General features: G+C 36.6%; 1 protein-coding gene across 1 annotated transcript; it reads left to right on the top strand.

The window, feature by feature from the left end:
- Positions 1-32: 32 nt before the first annotated feature.
- Positions 33-19767, top strand: LOC105690388 (WD repeat and FYVE domain-containing protein 3). Its single transcript, XM_012408135.2, has 48 exons — positions 33-142; positions 1102-1339; positions 1443-1688; positions 1775-1933; positions 2048-2240; positions 2331-2517; positions 2593-2774; positions 2878-3229; positions 3320-3441; positions 3525-3808; positions 3888-4154; positions 4258-4548; positions 4635-5008; positions 5115-5407; positions 5887-6102; positions 6187-6359; positions 6458-6686; positions 7025-7161; positions 7279-7462; positions 7541-7812; positions 7899-8128; positions 8201-8368; positions 8455-8663; positions 8742-8917; positions 9007-9155; positions 9229-9427; positions 9509-9866; positions 9943-10147; positions 10259-10679; positions 10772-10981; positions 11064-11252; positions 11327-11620; positions 11709-11944; positions 12024-12140; positions 12217-12355; positions 12431-12642; positions 12722-12854; positions 12930-13083; positions 13184-13418; positions 13514-13737; positions 13849-14102; positions 14199-14426; positions 14494-14685; positions 14763-14934; positions 15003-15249; positions 15328-15585; positions 15684-15881; positions 16018-19767. The coding sequence occupies exons 2-48, from the start codon at positions 1115-1117 to the stop codon at positions 16130-16132; spliced, it is 10308 nt and encodes a 3435-aa protein (XP_012263558.2). The 5' UTR covers positions 33-142; positions 1102-1114; the 3' UTR covers positions 16133-19767.
- Positions 19768-19904: the final 137 nt, after the last annotated feature.

Below are 19904 nucleotides of genomic sequence, written 5' to 3'. Positions count from 1 at the left end.
GACGTATCGCGTTGGTTGAGTGCCGAGAGGGCCCTACATCAAATGTCAAAATGTCTGCTAGCAGTGAAATTTTAATGCCTACGGTGAAAAAGTGATTTTGTGGAAAAAAATGTAGGATTTTTCATCCCATCACCAGTCACAGGTAAAATATAAAACTCTGATTGCTCCGTTCTCAAGACATTGTATCGTAAAAGTATCTGTCATTTATTTAAAATAATCATGTGCGATTTCGGTGATGAATTTTCCCCAATGACGTTTCTACGGCGATTTGACAGAAGGTGGACGTAAATATTGAGCCGAAGAAATCTTCCTCAATTATCATCACTAGCTAGAATCAGATGACATTAATTCATAATAATTATCCGGAGTATGTTGAATAATAACTGGCCAGGGTGGGTTATGTTTGTTTGAGTTCTAAACGAAAAATTGAACAAACTATTCTAATGAAAAAATAATTATAATTTGATTATTCGTCAGTCTTGTAATTGAAGTCTTCAAATTTTCATCTTATCATCATTGATTTCCTAGTTGAGGTAGACTGTGTATTTGACAAGTGATTTTATATGATAAATTAAGCAGCGCTCTCATTGTAACTTGATATAGAAATTTACACTACTTACTCAGCTTCTCTCAGAATTGACAACGTCAGCTGACATGCCAGTGTTTATTAATATTTCTAGTCAATGCGGTTTGGCATTGACTCGTTTGCTTGAGATTAGTGATCATGTATAATTGACAATTGATCATTTGTAAATCTATTTATCATATTCACTTATATTTAATAACAATAACTGATACTACAGTTTGTATAAATCCAAAATCTGTGTTGATATTGATGTATTATCTATATTGCAATGAAGTAATAGTTAAGATGAAGTAGGATGTCATTATTAATCAGAGTTTCTAATTACTCATGAAATCCCCGTGGTTATTACATGAAACAATGACATTGTGGTTGATTTCTTATCTGCTCCTTGAAAGTGATATATGAAATAATGGTGCTCTTTGCGGCTAGTACCTGATAACATATATAATTCCCCGATTCCTCCTTACTACAGTCTTTCGGGATTATAACAGTGTTTAATTCCTTTAATTCCAAAGAAAATCCGCAACTATGAACATTATGAGAAAGTTGCGAGGGAGCAACAGCGTATCAGGTGTTGGATCTGGGGCGAGTGGAAGTATAGATGATGGGGCTGGTGGAGCAAACCCACAACATACAGCCTTGGGTCTCATGCACCTTAAGAAGCTGTTCTCAGAGTATACGCATCCCCCGCATCCACTAAATGAAGCAGAACGAGATGATAAGCTTTATAACATGCTGCCGCTGTTCTGCAAGGTGAATTTGTGTTAGAATGTAAACGTTTTAGATACCCTGCAAGTACTAAAATTCGACAGTCTTATTCCCTGAATTTATTACTATCATATTTTTTCAATCTAAGGTATTTGGGTCAAGTCCGTCTGGTGATATGAATGAAAAGTTTTGGGATATACTAGCATTCAGTCAGCAAGTTTCAAAATTGATGGTTTCGGAAATTCGTAGAAGAGCCAGTAACCAGAGCACAGAGACAGCTAGTTGTGCAATTGTTAAATTTCTCGAAATAGAAAATAGCGAAGAATCCAGTAATGGATGGATGTTACTTTCTGCCTTGAATCTTTTAGCCGCTGGGGATACATCCCTCATACAGGTAAAACAATCGTACCGTGGTATTACAACTTGAAGTAAAGATTTTGTTTTCTGATTTATTCAATTTATTGAAAAATTAATTCCCAGGTCATGACAACTGCCTCAGTACCATCAACTCTAGTAAAATGTCTTTATTTATTCTTCGATTTGCCTGAAATGAGTGAAGTTGAAGCTGATGTAGCTGATGCTAATAGTGAATTTACTCCAAGGGAACGTAGGATCTTATTACAGAAAATATTCGTTCAGGTTAGATTTTTCGATACTTTTGTAAACATAATTTTATCATGAGAAAATGAAAATAGATATTCCTTAATAACACCGAATTTCTGAATTAATCAGTATGGGATTATTCGAAAACAGGTGTTGGTCAGATTGTGCAGTCATCCATACCCAGCAGAGGAGCTTGCTAGGAAAGATGATTTGACTCTACTATTCTCTGCTATCACTAGCTGGTGTCCACAATATAATGTAATGTGGCGTAAAAGTGCCGCTGAGGTGCTAATGACCTTGTCTCGACATGGCCTAACACAAAACGTGGTTGCTTATATCCACAGTAAGTAATAGTCCTGGATACAGTCTGATCTGTAGGAAAACCAAGGCTAGGCAAGGCTATACCATTGAAAATTTTTCTCACACTTTGCAGATAAGGGATGTATAGCACACTGCATAGATAACATGCAGAGGGTACCTGAACTCGCACCTCTGGAAGTTGTCGAGATGTTTGTAACAGTATTTTGTTTTTTAAAAGACTCTAGTGAAGTATCCCAAACACTATTAGATGACTTCAGAGCTTGTCAAGGATACATCTTCTTATCTGAATTTTTGTTGAAGTAAGAAATAGTAGAAGAGTTTATGTACCCCTACCATGTGTATCTTATACATACTTATTTGAAATTATTTCACAGGCATGCTCCTTCAAGACTAGAACAGGATGGTAGAGCAGAAGCTCAAGATGCTATAAGAAATCTTGTACTAATGCTAGCTTCGTTGACAATGTGCGGCCATACTGAATTAAAGCCGAGTCAAGCCAGTATGGGCTCATTATTTCAAATGCTTGGTTTTACTTTACCACAACCAAGTAACCGAGGTAGGTGTCATTCTCATCAGTTCTGAAATATTTCGATGATATAGTGTGATGTTACCGTTCATGTTTGTTGGAAGTGGATATGATATGAATAGTTCAATTTTAGGTGGGAGCGTTCGGAATATACAAGCATTCCAAGTCCTGCAGTCTGTATTTGTAAAATCTAACTCCCCGCTTCTGTGCTGTACCATACTGGATGCTATATCTAGTGTTTACCACAGCGACAATGCAAATTATTTTATTCTTGAAGGACAAAATACGCTGTCTCAATTCGCAGAAAAAATTCACCTCAAAAATCCTGAAATTCAAGAAAAATTTTTCCAATTACTTGAGTTCATAGTATTTCAACTAAACTTCGTACCTTGCAAAGAACTCATATCACTTTCGATATTATTAAAATCCAACAACTCTGTCAGCTGCAGTATTATGTGTTTGGAAACACTCCTCAATATACTTAGGTAACTAACCATTATGATCTGACTGTTATTTCCCACTTTCTAAAATTTTTAGTTAGAAATTCTGATTACTTCAATTTCAATTTGTTTCAGGCACAATACTATTTTCAAGGAAGTATATAGAGAAGTTGGAATGTTGGAGGTGTTTGTAACTTGTCTGCATCGATACGCAACGTTATTGAAGGATAAACAAGTTGCCCATGATCAAGGATTAGGTGTGGACCATATACATACATATTCGATATATTGCTCTGAATATTTGAAAATTTTTCGCAATGTGAAATTAATTATTTTTTAGAATATAAAATGTGCCCCGATCAGGAGCGACTGGGTGCTTTAATCATGGAAGCACTGACAACGCTCTTAGCTGGCAATGTTCAAAATGCTAATGTATTCAGAGAATGTGGAGGAGCTCGCTGTTCCCACAATCTTGTGCCATACACTGATTGCAGGCACCAAGCTCTTGGAATTGTCAGAGAATTGGTAATAAGTGCTGGTGGTGATGACGATATGGCCACATTACTTGGAGTGATGCATTCTGCTCTGCCAAATGCATTGGTTTTGAAAACCCATATTTTGAAGGTAAGAGGTGTGGTTATAGATTTTTTTAGCGATAAGAGAAACAATCTGATTTTGTCTAATTTTGTCCGGTCTTTTGCAGTCATTACTTGCTTGTTTGAGAGAGTCTCATCGAACGAGGACTGTGTTCCGTAAAGTCGGGGGATTTGTTTATGTAATGTCAGTTCTTGTTTCTCTTGAGAGTCAACTAGGTCCTCGACCTATAGAAAATAATGAGCCATGCAACGATATATCGCAACAGACGGTTCGAGATGAATCTCCACTTCTAACATTGTTACATGTGGTTTTCCACACAATAAGTACTGCTATGCGATTTGAGCCAGCCAATGCAAAGTTTTTCCATCACGAGGTATTTTTTTCAACAATTCCATATTGGTCAATATTTTCCAATTTTAAACTCAAAAGATAGAACATAAAAGTAATCATTGTATTTTTTCTCATTTTACCCATAGATATGTCAGTCAAGTTTGTGCGATACTCTACGCTTACTCGGCTGTTTTTCATCGCAAACGAAGCTGAATAATTCTGACGTAGTTCTAACTTCTAATCATCACAACGCCTTACATTCTTTATTCACCAGCAACGTATTGGATCCAGCATTTCCTAGCGAAATGCCTAAGGCACTTGCTTACGCTTGTTTAATAATGAGACTGCTGTATGACGTCGCATTAGATGCATTTGATAAACCTAACATGACAGGGGTCGGAGTTCGATCACCAAGTCATAGACATGTTAATATTGAGGTAAGCTGATAGCCTGCCAATTCCTTGGCCAGTTTTGTATGGCAATCATCTAAAGTACGAGTATTTAATAAAGAATTTAATTTCAGCATCAAAAGTCGCTCGATTCGCCAGGTAGTGGTAAACGTTCGACTGTCAATTCACTAAACTTGAATCCTCCAACTCCCGAACCAATTGTTATACATCCTGGGATTGTTGTTGGAATGCTTCATTTGCTTCCGTCGATAGCAGATGAATCAGAAAAACAAATGGTTCTGGCATTGCAATTGTATATAGCTGAAGTTATAAAAAGTTTGGTACGCTCAGAGAGAAATCAGCAAGTGATGTGTGAAGCTGGAATGGCTAGTGAATTGTTGACTATGGGCAAAGTTGCTCTACAGGATGAAACACATCCGCTGCATCAACCACTGCAATATATAATTGAAAGGCTTGCTGCACAATCCCTAGAACCCACAGACTTGAGGTACCTTATATAATTCTGATTCTTAGTTGACTGAAATATCTTTCAACAAACAAATTCGTACCGCTTATGCTCTAGCAACGATGAAAGCATCTCATTGACATTTCAGAGAATTTTTACGGCTTGGAGATCCATTATGCTGCATTTCACTAGATGATATTGAGCCAAATAAGCCTAAGCCTGGCGGACCTGTTCCCTTAACTCGAATCAAAACTTTAGTATCAATGACGACACCAAAGGATTTTCGAGCCCATGGATCGTGTACTCTACCACCATTTGTAGAATTTGATATGAGTGCTGAAGGTTTTGCTTGTCTATATTTGCCCAGTGTTGCTCCACAAAGTACTGTTCCTCCTACAGTTGTTACTGCAGACAATACTGTTATTGGAGGCATTGGCTCTGGTAAGTGGATTGCTTGAGTTATTCATCCGAAAATTGGTATTTTTATCAAAGATTCGTCAGTCCGATTTTGAATGAAGTCTTTTAGGTTTATAAAAAATTGCATTGTTTTTTTTTTGTAAATTGAACTATATTTACTCGTAATAATTTGATTATCTATCTGAGTCTATTTGTGTAGGTTGTAGTCGTTCAGCTACATATCTCAAACTGACACCTACAGACCAATAAATAAAAAACGGCGATATTTTCATTGTTGTATCTGCTGAATGATTACATCCTACACTCGCAGTCTAAATTGAATGATTGCAGTACTATTATTACTGTGAAAGAGCTTCATCTGAGCTTCAGTTCTTCGCGGTTACCCTTCCTTGTACTATTTCTCTGTATTTCAGTCTGAGATAATGAAGTTTTGTCAGAGCTGAAACAGGGTGTGTTTGATATTTTTCTAAAACGAAAATTTGAAAATAATCATAATCTCTCAGGTGATCGATTGTTTCCACCACAAACTGGACTGACATTTAGCACCTGGATATGTGTAGACAAGTTTAGCGATCCGAGAACTGATCCACATTGCGTGAGATTATTAACGCTCGTCCGTAGTCCCCAATCTGCAAGAGATTTGATATGCCTGACAGCAGTTCTCAGTGCGAGAGATAAGGCCATAATCGTCTCAACACACGAAACTCCTTTGCCACAAAGTAAGACTTTCAGTCAAATTTGATTTCACGATAGTCTGGAATCCAATGATGAAAATCATTTTCATTCATTATGATAATCTTCAGATGTCGGTGAATGGGAACCAGAAGTGACAGGCGAATATGGGGCAAGAGTATGGTGTCCAGATTTACTTCATGAGGGCCAATGGCATCATATTGCTATTGTTTTAAATCGCGCTGTACTGAAGAATTCCAGTTTTTCTTTATACTTAGATGGCCAACACATTTATAGTCAGAAGGTTCCTTTTCTTATATATATTTCTAATCGCCTTTCTGCATTCCCCTTTCCGAATTCGTACCATTAGTCTAATTATTTCATTAATTGTTCTACCCTTAGCTGCATTATATATCTCAAACTCCTGGTGGTGGTGTGGCTAATTTGACAGTCGCATCACCCGTTTATGGATACATTGGTACACCACCGTGTTGGCGAAGATACTCTAGGCTGACTTGGAAGCAAGGGCCCTGTCACCTTGTTGAAGAAGTATTCAACGCCCAAAATATAGCAGTATTATTCAAACTGGGACCACATTACATGGGAAGCTTACAAGCACCACAGTTATTAGGTGAGTCAAATTGATTGAATATTACCTATTTATAGTGTCATAAATGGTAACAATTTCGTCTCTATCTACTGTCAGTAGACACAAAAGTGGTACGCGTCTGGATTGAAATATCTGTAGTTTGCATAACAATGATCTGATTCTAAAAGAATAAATGCCACTTGCATACATTTGCAACAGAATTCAAGTCAATTATATTCAGGAGATAATACTTATTCTTCGCTTCGTATGACCTACAGCAGCCCATACCAACAGCACAGCCTGCAATTTAATCGCCTAATTTTTTTGCTATCAAAATTACTTTTTTTTCTGCGCGTAATTCAATTACTTTTGTTGTACAGGCCCTGAGCCATTGCCATCTCTGGTGGCTGAAGAGAAGGTTGTGTTTGGATTAAATGCAAAAGCCATGTCTCAACTAACTCTTGCAAAAATTAGAAAAGTCTACAGCCGAGCAGACAATAAATCAATAGCCAAACAGGTATCGATCGTTCCATTTTCTACATCTAAATTTATGCTGCTACCTGGCAGAGTTGTATGTTTATTCGTTAATTTGATTCTAAATCTTACCCTAATGTTGTGAATATTATTCTGAAAGTTGGGCATGTCTTCTCATGAGAATGCTACTCCCATTCGAGTGCTGCACAACTCGGCAGGGCACTTGAGTGGCCCAGCAAGAGCACTTGGTGGGGTTGTTGTGGGCTATCTTGGGGTGAGAGTCTTTAGTCCTCGCCCTGTCGCTACTATGATAGATAATGTTGGTGGCTGCTCAGTTCTACTTGGTGAGCAATATAACAGCATAACAGTGAGTAACAGCAATACCAGTTATAGTTGTAATAAATCTATGAATTTTTCTACAGGGCTAATTGCAATGGCTCAGGATGTAGAATCCCTCTATGCAGCTGTAAAAGCTTTGGTATGCGTTGTCCGATCTAATCAAGCTGCTCAACAAGAAATGGACAGAAGAAGAGGATACCAAACCTTAGCTATGCTATTAAGAAGAAAATGTCCACTACTCAACAGTCACATTCTCCATCTGACGTTCAGTTTAGTTGGCACAGTTGATAGCGGCAGAGAAACCAGTGCAATTCCGAATCTGACAGCATTTCAAGATCTTCTGTGTGACTTGGAGGTATGCAATTATTCCTTTTCCCTCAACGGATCTTACGATTTTTATTGACATCTATAAAATATTTTTTTATAATATACATGCTGTAGGTTTGGCATGAAGCACCTGGAGAGCTTCTTCGTTCACTTCTTGAACATTTGTATGAATTAATTGCGGAGTCAAGTGAGAAACGAACCAATCTTCGGATAATGCGGGATCTTCAACTTGTACATAAATTGTTACATATTCTCAGCGATGTAAAACAGAATAGTACCAGACAGGTCCTTCTGGTATTGCTAAGCATACTTCTTAGCCAGCCACGACAGGCTGATCTTTTATGGTAAAATTTTGAGCAGATTTGTTTGATCATTCTATGAATATTTGTAGGTCACGTTGTTGTTTGATATTTCAGGTTCGGACAATTTATCGTAGCTACTTTACCAGTTGGTTCAGAGAAACATCTTGTTCTACGAGAGGGAGAGATTGGTAAGGAAGGAGAAGGTGAAAATATTTTACTGAGGAATAGATGTCTGCAATTACTGCACTCGTTGTTGTTCAATGGAATGAAAGTAATCAATAGGTGGGTATCATAAATCATCCATATAACATCTTTAGATTAATTAACCCAGATACTGAATAATCCCACTCAAATTATTACCCTTACAGCATGTGCGACGATGTTGTCAAAGTATTGGGACTTGATTGGGTGCTTTTATTCCTACAATCAGGACTTCATAGCACCACCGTTGTTTGGGGTTTACGTATATTGGTAGCAATTACTTCAGTACAACCGATTTTACAAAAGTTCAAAGATGGAACAAGCAATGGTGGTTGGCTAAGACATACCGATCATAATAGAATGGCTTTGGCTCTTGGTAATTCTTATTGTTAGAACATACTTCTTGAGCTACTTTGTTGTCCAGTAACTAATTAAAACTTTCGACTTATTCTAGGATGTCATCAGCAGATGCCGAGTGGAGAAATCAAATCTGTTGGTCTTCATGTACCGGGATTTCAGCATTTAGGATGGCTTTTACCGCAACATGTTGATTTAGTTCCGGAATTGTACTTTTTATTTATAGCCCTTATGATGGGCCAACCAGTAAAACTTTTACCTGCCGATACAAAGGTATTTATGCTTATGATTATACTGTGTTCATCCTCAAGAAAACTAAACTCATTCGAAATTACATATATATTTAAACTTAAATGATTCAGCTGGATTTGGACAATGTTTGGAGTTTCATGTTTGGTGTGCCAACCAATCAGTCTCTTGCTTTACTCACTGGGAAAATTAATCTCTGCCCTGAAGCGGTTGTCGCCCTACTATCTATGGTTCGCACCATGCTCAACAGCCATTTGAATGGGTAGGTGGACTGCTCGAACGTTGAATTATACTTTGTGATTTTTTAAACTGATAGCTTGACTAATTTTTGACAGGTCGGATGTTTTACCCGATTGGCTTAATGACTATCCAGTGACAATCATACAATTTCTATTCTTCCTTTATCATAACTTCACCGATTTTATGCAAGTATTCATGACTGCTGAAGTGCTGGGTGCACTGGCAGGGACATTATTTCCAAAACCATCGAGTTGCAGTCAAGATAGTAGTGGAGCTAGTACTCCTGCAGATGAGGTACTTTGATGAATAAATCTTGCTATGGTAATACCAAAGCCTAGTATTAAATTCTTCTGACATTAAACTATTCTGTTACAGGAACCAGTATTAGTGAGGTCTCCATCAAAAGATATTGGACTAACCAATCATTTAGCTAAGAAATTTGTCATGGACTTCCTTCGCGTCATTATAGTTGACTCGTTGTCATTGCCAGTCACGGCAAAGGCTCCTCCATCAATTGATCTGGTATTAGAAGCATGGCCTGAACATGCATCCACAAGTCAACAGACTCGTTACCAGACAGAAGTATTATCCATCTTGATGGAGCATTTATTGGCAGCAGATGTTTTAATCGGTGAACAAGCTGCCTTACCTGTGGTACCGGGTGGATCTGCGAATAATATAACTAGTAACGTTTGTTATGTAGCTGCCAGAATTGTCGATAAATTATGGCAAGGTAAGATTTAGCAATCTACCTATCTATGCATTGTATCATAATCTCCACTAACATCTTGTTTCTTAATAACATGAAGGAGCATTAACCAAAGATCCACACGAAGTATTTGACTTTATCGTAAAACTCATTGGACAAGCAAAGCGTCGGCCTGGTGCAGTTAGCATGGAAGGACTTCATCATTGTCTTAATAGAACGATTCTATTCCTACTTTCTCGAGCAACTGATTCTATCGCTGATCAAATGGCTGTGCTGGAAGCATTACATAAACTAACGAATCACAGGTAAATGCTCAATCAGCAAGGTTGTAGCTATGATGGATTTTTCAAATATCCGTGAAGTAATCAATACCTAACGTGACAAATATAATTCTGACTCTCAATCGTGATACATAGGTTGTTGGTATTTGGGGCGGGAAACCATGAATTGGAATTCATTGGGTGCTTGACGTATTGCCTTCTCCAACTAACAGCGGATCTGAAAATTATGTTGGATGTAAACATGAAAACGACATGGCATGTAAATCATCAAGTCGAGGCAAGCGACGACAGATTGACATCACATCAAGGGCATAACTTAATGGCTGTTGCAGCGATGAGAGTGTGGGAAGAATTATATGTCTGTAAAAAACCAGCCATTGAGGAAGTTTTCAAAGTAACTCTTGTTCCCCCTACTGGCAATGAAAGAGCACCTGATCTAGCTATTGTGAGAGATCAAGTTTTGGAAGCAGCCACTAAATTGTGGCTCAATTATGTTGATCTTGAAAGGAAAGCTTCGTATAGAGTACCTTGGGAACTGCACAATCAGATACAGTCCGTGAGTTGACTTAAAACGCGTTTCATAATTTCAGAGCTACAAGGCACTTTAAGCGATGTATAACTAACAAACCTTTTTTCGATTCGTTATAGAAAATTCAAAAGGTCACAGGTGGGTTAACAAGATTAGCTAGCAGAACTAAGGTCAGAAAAGAAGAATCTGTGCGTGTACGAGTTAGGCTACATCAAAATACTGTCGCTCAATGGACAGAACAACATGTTGCCTTGGTTAGAGAACTCGCTGCTTCCCGACGCCTTCAACATCAGCATACTAATGAGCATACACAGCGATATGTTTACCAGGTATTTTATTCTTATTCAAGTGGCTTCAATTTCAGTTAAGTCGTTACCGTTCAAGTGATGTACGAGTTTTGCATTTTTACAGGAATGGCTCCAGACAGAAACAGAACTTACTCGGGAACGTGGACTTTGGGGACCTCCAACTTCCACTAGACTTGATAAATGGATGCTGGATATGACTGAGGGACCTTGTAGAATGCGTAAAAAGATGATGAAAAATGATCTATTCTATATTCATTATCCGTACAGACCCGAATTGGAACATCCTGATAACGTGAGTTGAGAACGTATTTTTTACAAAGTGTATAACGCATTCGCAATAAATATTTTATGATCTTTTATGCACAGAAACAACTGAAATACAAGGTTGCAACTAGTATGGATAGTAAAGATTACTACCTGAAACAGTTGGGAAATTCCGCTGGAATGTTCGAACGCGAACGTGAACCAGTAATCGATGATACTCCTTTGAATGTAAATGAGACTTCTGCCGATAGTGAACCACCCATGGTACCTTGTACTCTAGAACGGCATGCGAGTGAGCCCGATGAAGCAACCGAAGACATCGAGCAAGAAGAAGAGAACAATCAAACTGTCCCTGACAATCAGACGCTTCTTAGATTACTGGAAGAACATGAAAAGGTAAACTTTCCAAGTTTCGAATTGAAGAAAAGTCACGGAAATTTCAGGTAAGCCATACATGAAACTAAAAGATTATTACGTTTTCTAGATAAGCCACATGTTCAGATGTGCCAGAATACAAGGTTTGGATACGACTGAAGGGCTACTTTTGTTTGGCAAAGAACATTTTTATGTAATAGATGGATTCACATTATTGAAATCTCGTGAAATCCGAGATATTGAAAGTTTACCAGAGGCTTACGAACCCATACTACCATCACCTGGCTCGCCAAGAAGATCTAGAGCAATGAGACAATGTTCTAAGTTCAATTATGAAGACATACGGTAGAAATATAATTATTCTATGCAAATCGGTAGTGAATTTGAAATACTAACTCAATGGGATTTCATTATTCATTTTCAGGGAAGTACATAAAAGGAGATACTTATTGCAACCAATGGCATTGGAAGTATTTAGTGGAGATGGGAGAAATTATTTATTAGCATTTCCAAGAAAAGTTCGCAATAAAGTCTATCAACGGTAAATTTTACAGTGATTAAGGTTCAAGTTAGATTAAGAAATGGATACATATTATTAAAATATGATTTTTTTCTAGATTTATGACGTTTGCAACTGCTATAGCTGATAGTGCTCAACAATCAGTAGCAGGTCAGAAGCGGACCGCAAACGTAGAACAAGCTACCGGTCTGCTTTCAAATTTGATCGGTGAAACGTCAGTCACTCAGAGATGGGTGGTAAGTAGAATAATATATGATTTGCGTTGACAGGTGCGTCAACAGAGTGATCTAAAATTTACTTCATCCGTTTAGAGGGGAGAAATATCCAATTTTCAATACTTGATGCATCTCAATACATTGGCGGGTCGCAGCTACAATGATTTGATGCAGTACCCGATATTCCCATGGATTTTGGCTGATTATGATAGTGAGGAGCTCGATTTGAGTGACCCTTCAACATTCAGAGATTTTAGCAGACCAATGGGAGCCCAAAGTCCAGACCGTCTATCGCAGTTTAAGAAAAGGTAAGATCTAATACAAAACTTTTTTATGGTATAATGGTCCTTATATTCACTCATAACACTTAACCATGCTCCTTCTCAGATATAAAGAATGGGATGATCCCCATGGAGAAACTCCACCTTATCATTACGGTACTCACTATTCATCAGCAATGATTGTGTGTTCGTATCTAGTCAGAATGGAACCTTTTACACAACATTTTCTGAGGTTACAAGTGAGTTCGATAAAATTAATATAGCGACAGTATAGTGCGTTTCCTGATAGATTGACTAAATTTTCATTTCCTCAGGGTGGTCACTTTGATTTGGCGGACAGAATGTTCAATAGCATCAAAGAGGCTTGGCTCTCTGCGTCTAAACACAATATGGCAGATGTTAAGGAACTCATACCAGAGTTCTTCTACCTGCCAGAATTCCTCGTCAATTCAAACAATTTCGATTTAGGTATTAATAAATATCATTCATTGTTTAACAAATGTATTTGATATTCAAAATTTCATGGCAAAATTCATCGTTGGTATGTACCATGTGATTCATGTCCCAGGGTCTAAGCAAAGTGGCGTACAGCTTGGTGATATCGTTCTTCCTCCTTGGGCTAAGCAGGATCCTCGCGAATTTATTAGAGTACATAGACTTGCTTTGGAATGTGATTATATCTCGCAACACCTGCATCAGTGGATAGATTTGATATTTGGCTACAAACAAAATGGTCAAACCGCTGTAGATGCAGTCAATGTATTTCACCATCTCTTCTATGAAGGAAATGTTGATATTTATAAGTATGCTTTCTTTTATGCCTCATTACATGATCGATTGCCATTAGGCCATTTTTACAGAATTAGTGTGATAACGAATTTATTCACTTGTTCTCTAGTATTGATGATCCTTTGAAGAAGAATGCAACAATTGGATTCATTAACAATTTTGGCCAAATACCGAAGCAGCTATTCAAAAAACCTCATCCTGCCAAAAAAATGACTCAAAGAACAAGTGTAATTGATCCCGGACCTATTACTCCAGGCCTAAGTATCACGACCTCCGATAGACTGTTCTTCCACAATCTTGACAACTTGAAACCATCACTGCAACCAATTAAAGGTGAATATTCAATCTGTTGAGATCTTCATCTCTGTAATTTTTGGTGAGTTTGTATAGTTCGATAGTGTCTGTATTCGTAATCAGCCTAACAGTTTGACGTTTGTATTTCAGAACTGAAAGGACCTGTTGGTCAAATTCTGCATTTAGACAAAGCTGTGTTGGCTGTAGAACAAAATAAAACTCTAATACCACCGTCGTATAATAAATATGTTGCCTGGGGATTTGCTGACCACTCTTTAAGAATAGGAAATTACGACAGTGAGAAAGCAATTTTCGTTTGCGAAGCAATGATGCAAAGTAGCGGCGAAATCGTATCATGTGTTTGTCCATCTTCTAAACAAATTGTCACAGCAGGGACAAGTTCGGTATGTATCTTTACTCTGCAATTCGATCACGTTGGCTTGGCACTTTTGATTTTATAAAATGTCTTTCACCGATGATAATTTTTATTCATTTTTAAGGTTGTAACGGTTTGGGAATACGCCAAACGCCAGCTATCAATTAAGCAATGTTTATATGGTCACACCGACGCTGTGACTTGCTTAGCCTCGAGTCCGGCATACAACGTTATTGTTTCTGGTTCACGAGATGGCACTGCAATTATTTGGGATCTCTCCCGCTGCCTTTTTGTTCGACAACTCAGAGGGCATGCAGGTCCAGTTGCAGCAGTTGCCATAAATGATTTAACGGTAAATTGCTGCTGCATGAAAATCTTGTTGTCTTCAATCACTATCAAATATATCTTCTATTTTCTAGGGAGACATTGCAACTTGTGCAGCTACTTGGCTACATGTTTGGAGTATCAACGGCGAAGAACTTGCTAGTGTAAATACTTGCGTAGGTCGCGCTGATCGAATGCAACAAATTTTGTGTGTAGCGTTCAGTCAGACTCACGAATGGGATTCGCAGAACGTTATAATGACAGGGTCAACCGATGGAGTAGCTAGGGTAAGAGTAACCACAATTCTAACATTGAGACGAATTGATAGTTGGTGTGCAGAATATTCCTAATCACACTATTCCAGATGTGGTCAATGGATTATGTTCAAGTTCCTGCTGAGGAGGAGAAAGCGGAAGAAAGTGAGGTCAAGAAAGATATGAAGACAGACTTATCTAATGTGAAGAATGATAGTGAGAATACGAAAAAAAGAGTTCATGATCTGGTTAAACAAATAAGTATGTCCACCGAAAATTCAGGTATGAAGCAATATTTTAATAAGTAAGTGTATCGTTAGTTTTTAACTGAATGATTTATGAATTGATAGGTATGCTGGTTAAGAGTGGATCAGAAAGCAGTCTCTCTGAAACCGAGAATGCAAAAGAAACATCTCGGCTTCATGAGGAAAAAGAAGAGTGCTCTGATAATGAATCGAGCAATGGCTCTAGCAGTAAACCCACCCGCCAGAGTAATCATGCAGCTACTGTAGTATTGCGAAGAAAAAGTCGTTGCAATCCATTGTTCAGGAAAAGTGAAGGTGGTGGGCGAGCTGACAGCGAAGGTGCTCAGATCAGGTATCTAATAATCATATTATATTTGGAGAAAGTCTTGTACTTTTAATAGTTTTAACTGATAAAAATCTTGTTTCATAGCGAATCGGTGGTTGGTGTTGGGGATCCTACCGAGGGTGCGCTGAGAGCTAGTAAAAGCGATACAAGTCTTACCGATAGCTTTGTAATGGTCACTGAAGCTGATACCAAACCAAAAAAAATAAATCCACAGAATATTCTAAGGGACGGATTTAAATGGCAAAGACAATTAGTATTTAGAAGTAAATTGACCATGCACACTGCTTATGATCGTAAAGACAATGCTGAACCTGCGTCTATCACTGCACTAGCAGTGTCCAGGTAAGTTGGATGAATACAAAGGTTCATATCTTTGTTTGTGCTCGAATAGGCTCTGCTTGTTTCTGAGAATGCTAATGTTATTTTTTATGTCATTCCAGAGACCACAGGGCGGTCTATGTCGGAGATACTAGAGGACGTGTGTTTTCTTGGAGCGTATGCGAACAACCAGGCAGAACTGTTGCAGATCATTGGCTTAAAGATGAAGGTGCGGATTCGTGTGCCGGCTGCGGAGTCAGGTTTACTCTCTATGAACGACGACATCACTGCAGGAATTGTGGACTAGTATTCTGCTCAAAGTAAGTAACAAACCAAATATAATAATTTTAACATATGATGATACTGGGTTCTTTTTTTGAAAATTAGGGGTAATTATTTTTAGAATATCAATTCAGGTAGGTTGATTTTGACTGTGAAAAAAATTTCTGTATTAAGATGCAGTAGATTTGAATCCAAGATTTCAAGATTGGGCATTCTGAAACCTGTCAGAGTCTGTCAAGGTTGCTACTCCGCACTTCGATCGCAACATTCTACAGAATCCAACACTTAATGCTGTTAAATGAAGTTTTCTATCGTATATATGCCGTTCTCTTCTGAGTAGATTTTAGACGATTTGTACATAGTCATGAATGTCACTGAAGCTTCTGTGAAGAAGTAGAATTCATGCTAGATCCGTATAAGTGTGCCCAAAGTCCTGCACAACAAATTTATTGCAATTCTTTAGCGGAATATGCGTTGCTGACGTGATCATCCACTCATTTTACAGAACGTAGGTTTCGCATGGCAGCTAAAACTGTTGCTAATACTATACGCATTGAACTGAAAACATTTGTTAATACAGAATAAAGAAGACCCTTGTTTTAATAACATTTGACATGTGCAGGGTAACTTCAGTTTAAACTGTTCGAAATTGACAATAAATCAGAGGACGTGCTTTCCCATGGCAATGACAACGTCATGAGTTACTGCGATTTGAATCTGTGATTAATATCAAGTTACTAGGACTCTGTACTTACTTCTTGAATACAGCTTACTTTAATTCCAGGCTAGAAATTTGACATGAACAACAAAAAAAAAAAATTTCATAATAATTAATTCCATTTCTTTTTGATACATCCCAGTTTCAAAGAGTGATCACATTAGCTACTGGCCGGCTAGTGCGACACCTCGTGAAATTTCATGCTACAGTTCATTTGCATATCAAGATAATAAATTTTTGAAAACTATTTGAACAGTTTTGATACGTATATCTATTCAAACAATAAGCCATGTGTAAACCGAGTGCAAGGATGATTTGAATTCGTCAAAATTGTCCGATAACTGAGTCAGATAGGCACTGTTAATATAGAATTAAATGAAGGTAGGATGGGTGAATATACATATAAATTCATTGAGAAAGAATAGATAATTGTGAATCTGATATTTGTGACAAAAACAGAATCCATAAACATACAGCTGGTCATATAGGAAAGCAATGAAATACGTTTGCTATATTTACCCCATATAATCTTGAATATAGGCAATAGAGTATAGGAATAGCAAATTATAGCTTTCAATATTATAGCGTTCAGTGTTAAATTAAGAAAGAAATATATTACTGTTTATAATTTTTTATAATTACTTTCTTGATATTATACAATGAAATATTGATAATTCTTGAACCACGTAACATTTGTATTATATTATTTTATAAGGACGTTTCGTTTTATACAACTATGATATACATTGAAGCGAGACAATTCTCTTTCCGTTTACGGAGCTGATGCGTGTGATTGTTTTTAAATTATGGATTTTACGGTTCAGAGTGAAAATAACATATTTTAGTACTGGCACAGTAGAACAATGCGATGAAAAGAAATAAGCATGTACACCCATTGGCTCTTGATATCATTATAACGCAAGCCATACAACTACATAATAGACAATACTGTATCTGTGTAAGTAAAAACAGAAAAAAAAAGAAAATATTGTAGTAATAATGTTACTGTTACAAGCAATGATACTATAGCTAAAATAAATGTAGACATTTGTGTATGATGTAGACCAATAAGATTTGTAGCATGTATATTATCTACATTCTACGTAAAACTGTAAATTGTTACGAAGCATGGTTTTGCTTTGGTATTAGAGTTGTATTATTTATTTGAACAATGGGATAATTCTATTTAAAAATGAATGGAAAATCAGTTTAAACAAATTCATGTATCTTTGGTAAATTATCAGATTACACGAATACTGTACTTTATATTATATCCAAGAGAAAAAGAAATTAATATACTCGAGTAAACGTAGGTCTAGTGCTTTAGTCTTATTATATGGCCAATAATTTAGCTGACTGCAGCAATGAGAACAAGACTAATCTGACAATTTTGGAGGGTAAAGTTATTGGTCATTTTTAGATGTAAGGTGGTTCACGTACTAGTTTTAGTGACCATAGCTAAGGAATTAAGTTTCACGATCAGTTGAATAATTTACGCTTAGCAAACAATAAAGTAGCCAGCTATGAGCCGATGTCAGAGAATGGTGTAATATCTCATTTATCTATTGAGCATTTCACGTTAACAGTTCGTTAACCATATTGATATTTGCACTGCAATCTAAAGCTTGATCTTCACAAATGATTTTAAAACAATATCTAAAAACTATTTGATTTTTAAGTAATTCACACGGTGCATTGACTCTCAGTTTTTTTCTATGAAAATATTGCATTGGCTAATATTATACAGCGTGATTGAATCAATACCGAGGGATGCTCTTCGCATCTATCATTAATTCAATAGCTGCCATGTTTTCCTTGAATCTAGAATTCAGTCAGTTCGAGTACAAACAGAAGTCGGATATGACATTGTTTGAATTCTATAATCACGGTAGATTTACAACCCATAATTAGTGCATTTCTAAGATTTGGCTTTGTCTGTTGCCAGACGAATACTACAGTCATGAAAATATACTTTTCTTGGTAAAACCAACAGGACAATGAATGCTCGAATGACAATGAATTAATATGAGTTTATTATCAATACGATAATTGATAACGGTCGTTTGATCACAGATGATAACTTCCCTCTTATAAGTTAAAAGAACTTGAATTATCTGAAAATTCTCATCGGATAGTGCCAATTATTTAAATCAAGCCTTTGCCATTTTGAGTAACTTCTTCTATTTTATAAAATTTTGAAGATGATCAGGTGAATTGTTTAAATAATCAAAGCTTGGTTCTGGTATATTATGTTTATTCCTCAATTATTAGTCTGGTTAAACGTAGAAAAGCAAAATATATGATAAGGTCTCACAGGTGCAGTGGATAGAATATTATTATTTAAGAATGTATTAATAGTCAGATATTGATATACAATGATGAACGTGTTTATGTATAAATATCTTAAATGGTTTTACCTGAAGCGGGATTGATATTGTAACAGAAAGAAAAAAAAACTAAAAAAAATCATGATAACCAGATCCACAATGTCTATTATTATTGCTAGAAAACAAAGTATTCAAAGTAGCAATGCAGAACTACCAGAATAATGTGCTAATCGCTAATCCATACCGCGCAAGCATTAAAAGTAAAATAATCACTCAAGATTTCTTTCTAACAGAATATTTGATTGATGATGTTTTAGCGTTGTTAATTAGTATTATATTTTTTAAAATATGTACCGTCTTGACAAAACTACTATTGCAGAACTCATGATATTAGCATTCTACGAATATTTATTATAGTTATAATTTTTTTAATTGACAATATTGTTCTGTAAAACCATGAATTTCCTCATTTGAATATCAGCTATCACAGAGAACGGGGATCAATAAATTGCACAGAAATTTCTTTACAAAATCCTGTTAGATCAGTCAGTCAATGTATATTTAAAAATTTTGAGGGCACAAGCATGATTTCTAGTCAATATATTTAAATTTCATCGTATAACTGCTAAGTTTGTCTACATAATAATAATTGACCAAAAAATGCATGCAGCATAATTCTGGAACTCTGGTATGGGGGATTATCGATTATTGTTTTAAATATATTATTTGTATATAAAGCTACTGTAATAAGTCTGTTGTAAACGATTTAGAAAATTTTAATTGTGTAATCAGCGTGATGTAATCCTTTGCATAATGAAGTTATAACAACAACTGAACAATCATAATAAAAACAATTAAATAATCAGAAATGAAACATAACTCAAAAGTGCAAAAATTCATTTACATCAAAATTCTAGATTTAATATTAAATTTTATGAACTAAATTTTTCGCGCTGCTTTGTTCCCGCCTTCTCGCGTATCCGCGACATACTTGGAATTCGCAATAATGCCACAAG

Source organism: Athalia rosae, chromosome 6 (genome assembly GCF_917208135.1).
Source record: "Athalia rosae chromosome 6, iyAthRosa1.1, whole genome shotgun sequence".
Classification (NCBI taxonomy): domain Eukaryota; kingdom Metazoa; phylum Arthropoda; class Insecta; order Hymenoptera; family Athaliidae; genus Athalia; species Athalia rosae.
This window is presented reverse-complemented; position numbering and strand designations above follow the sequence as displayed.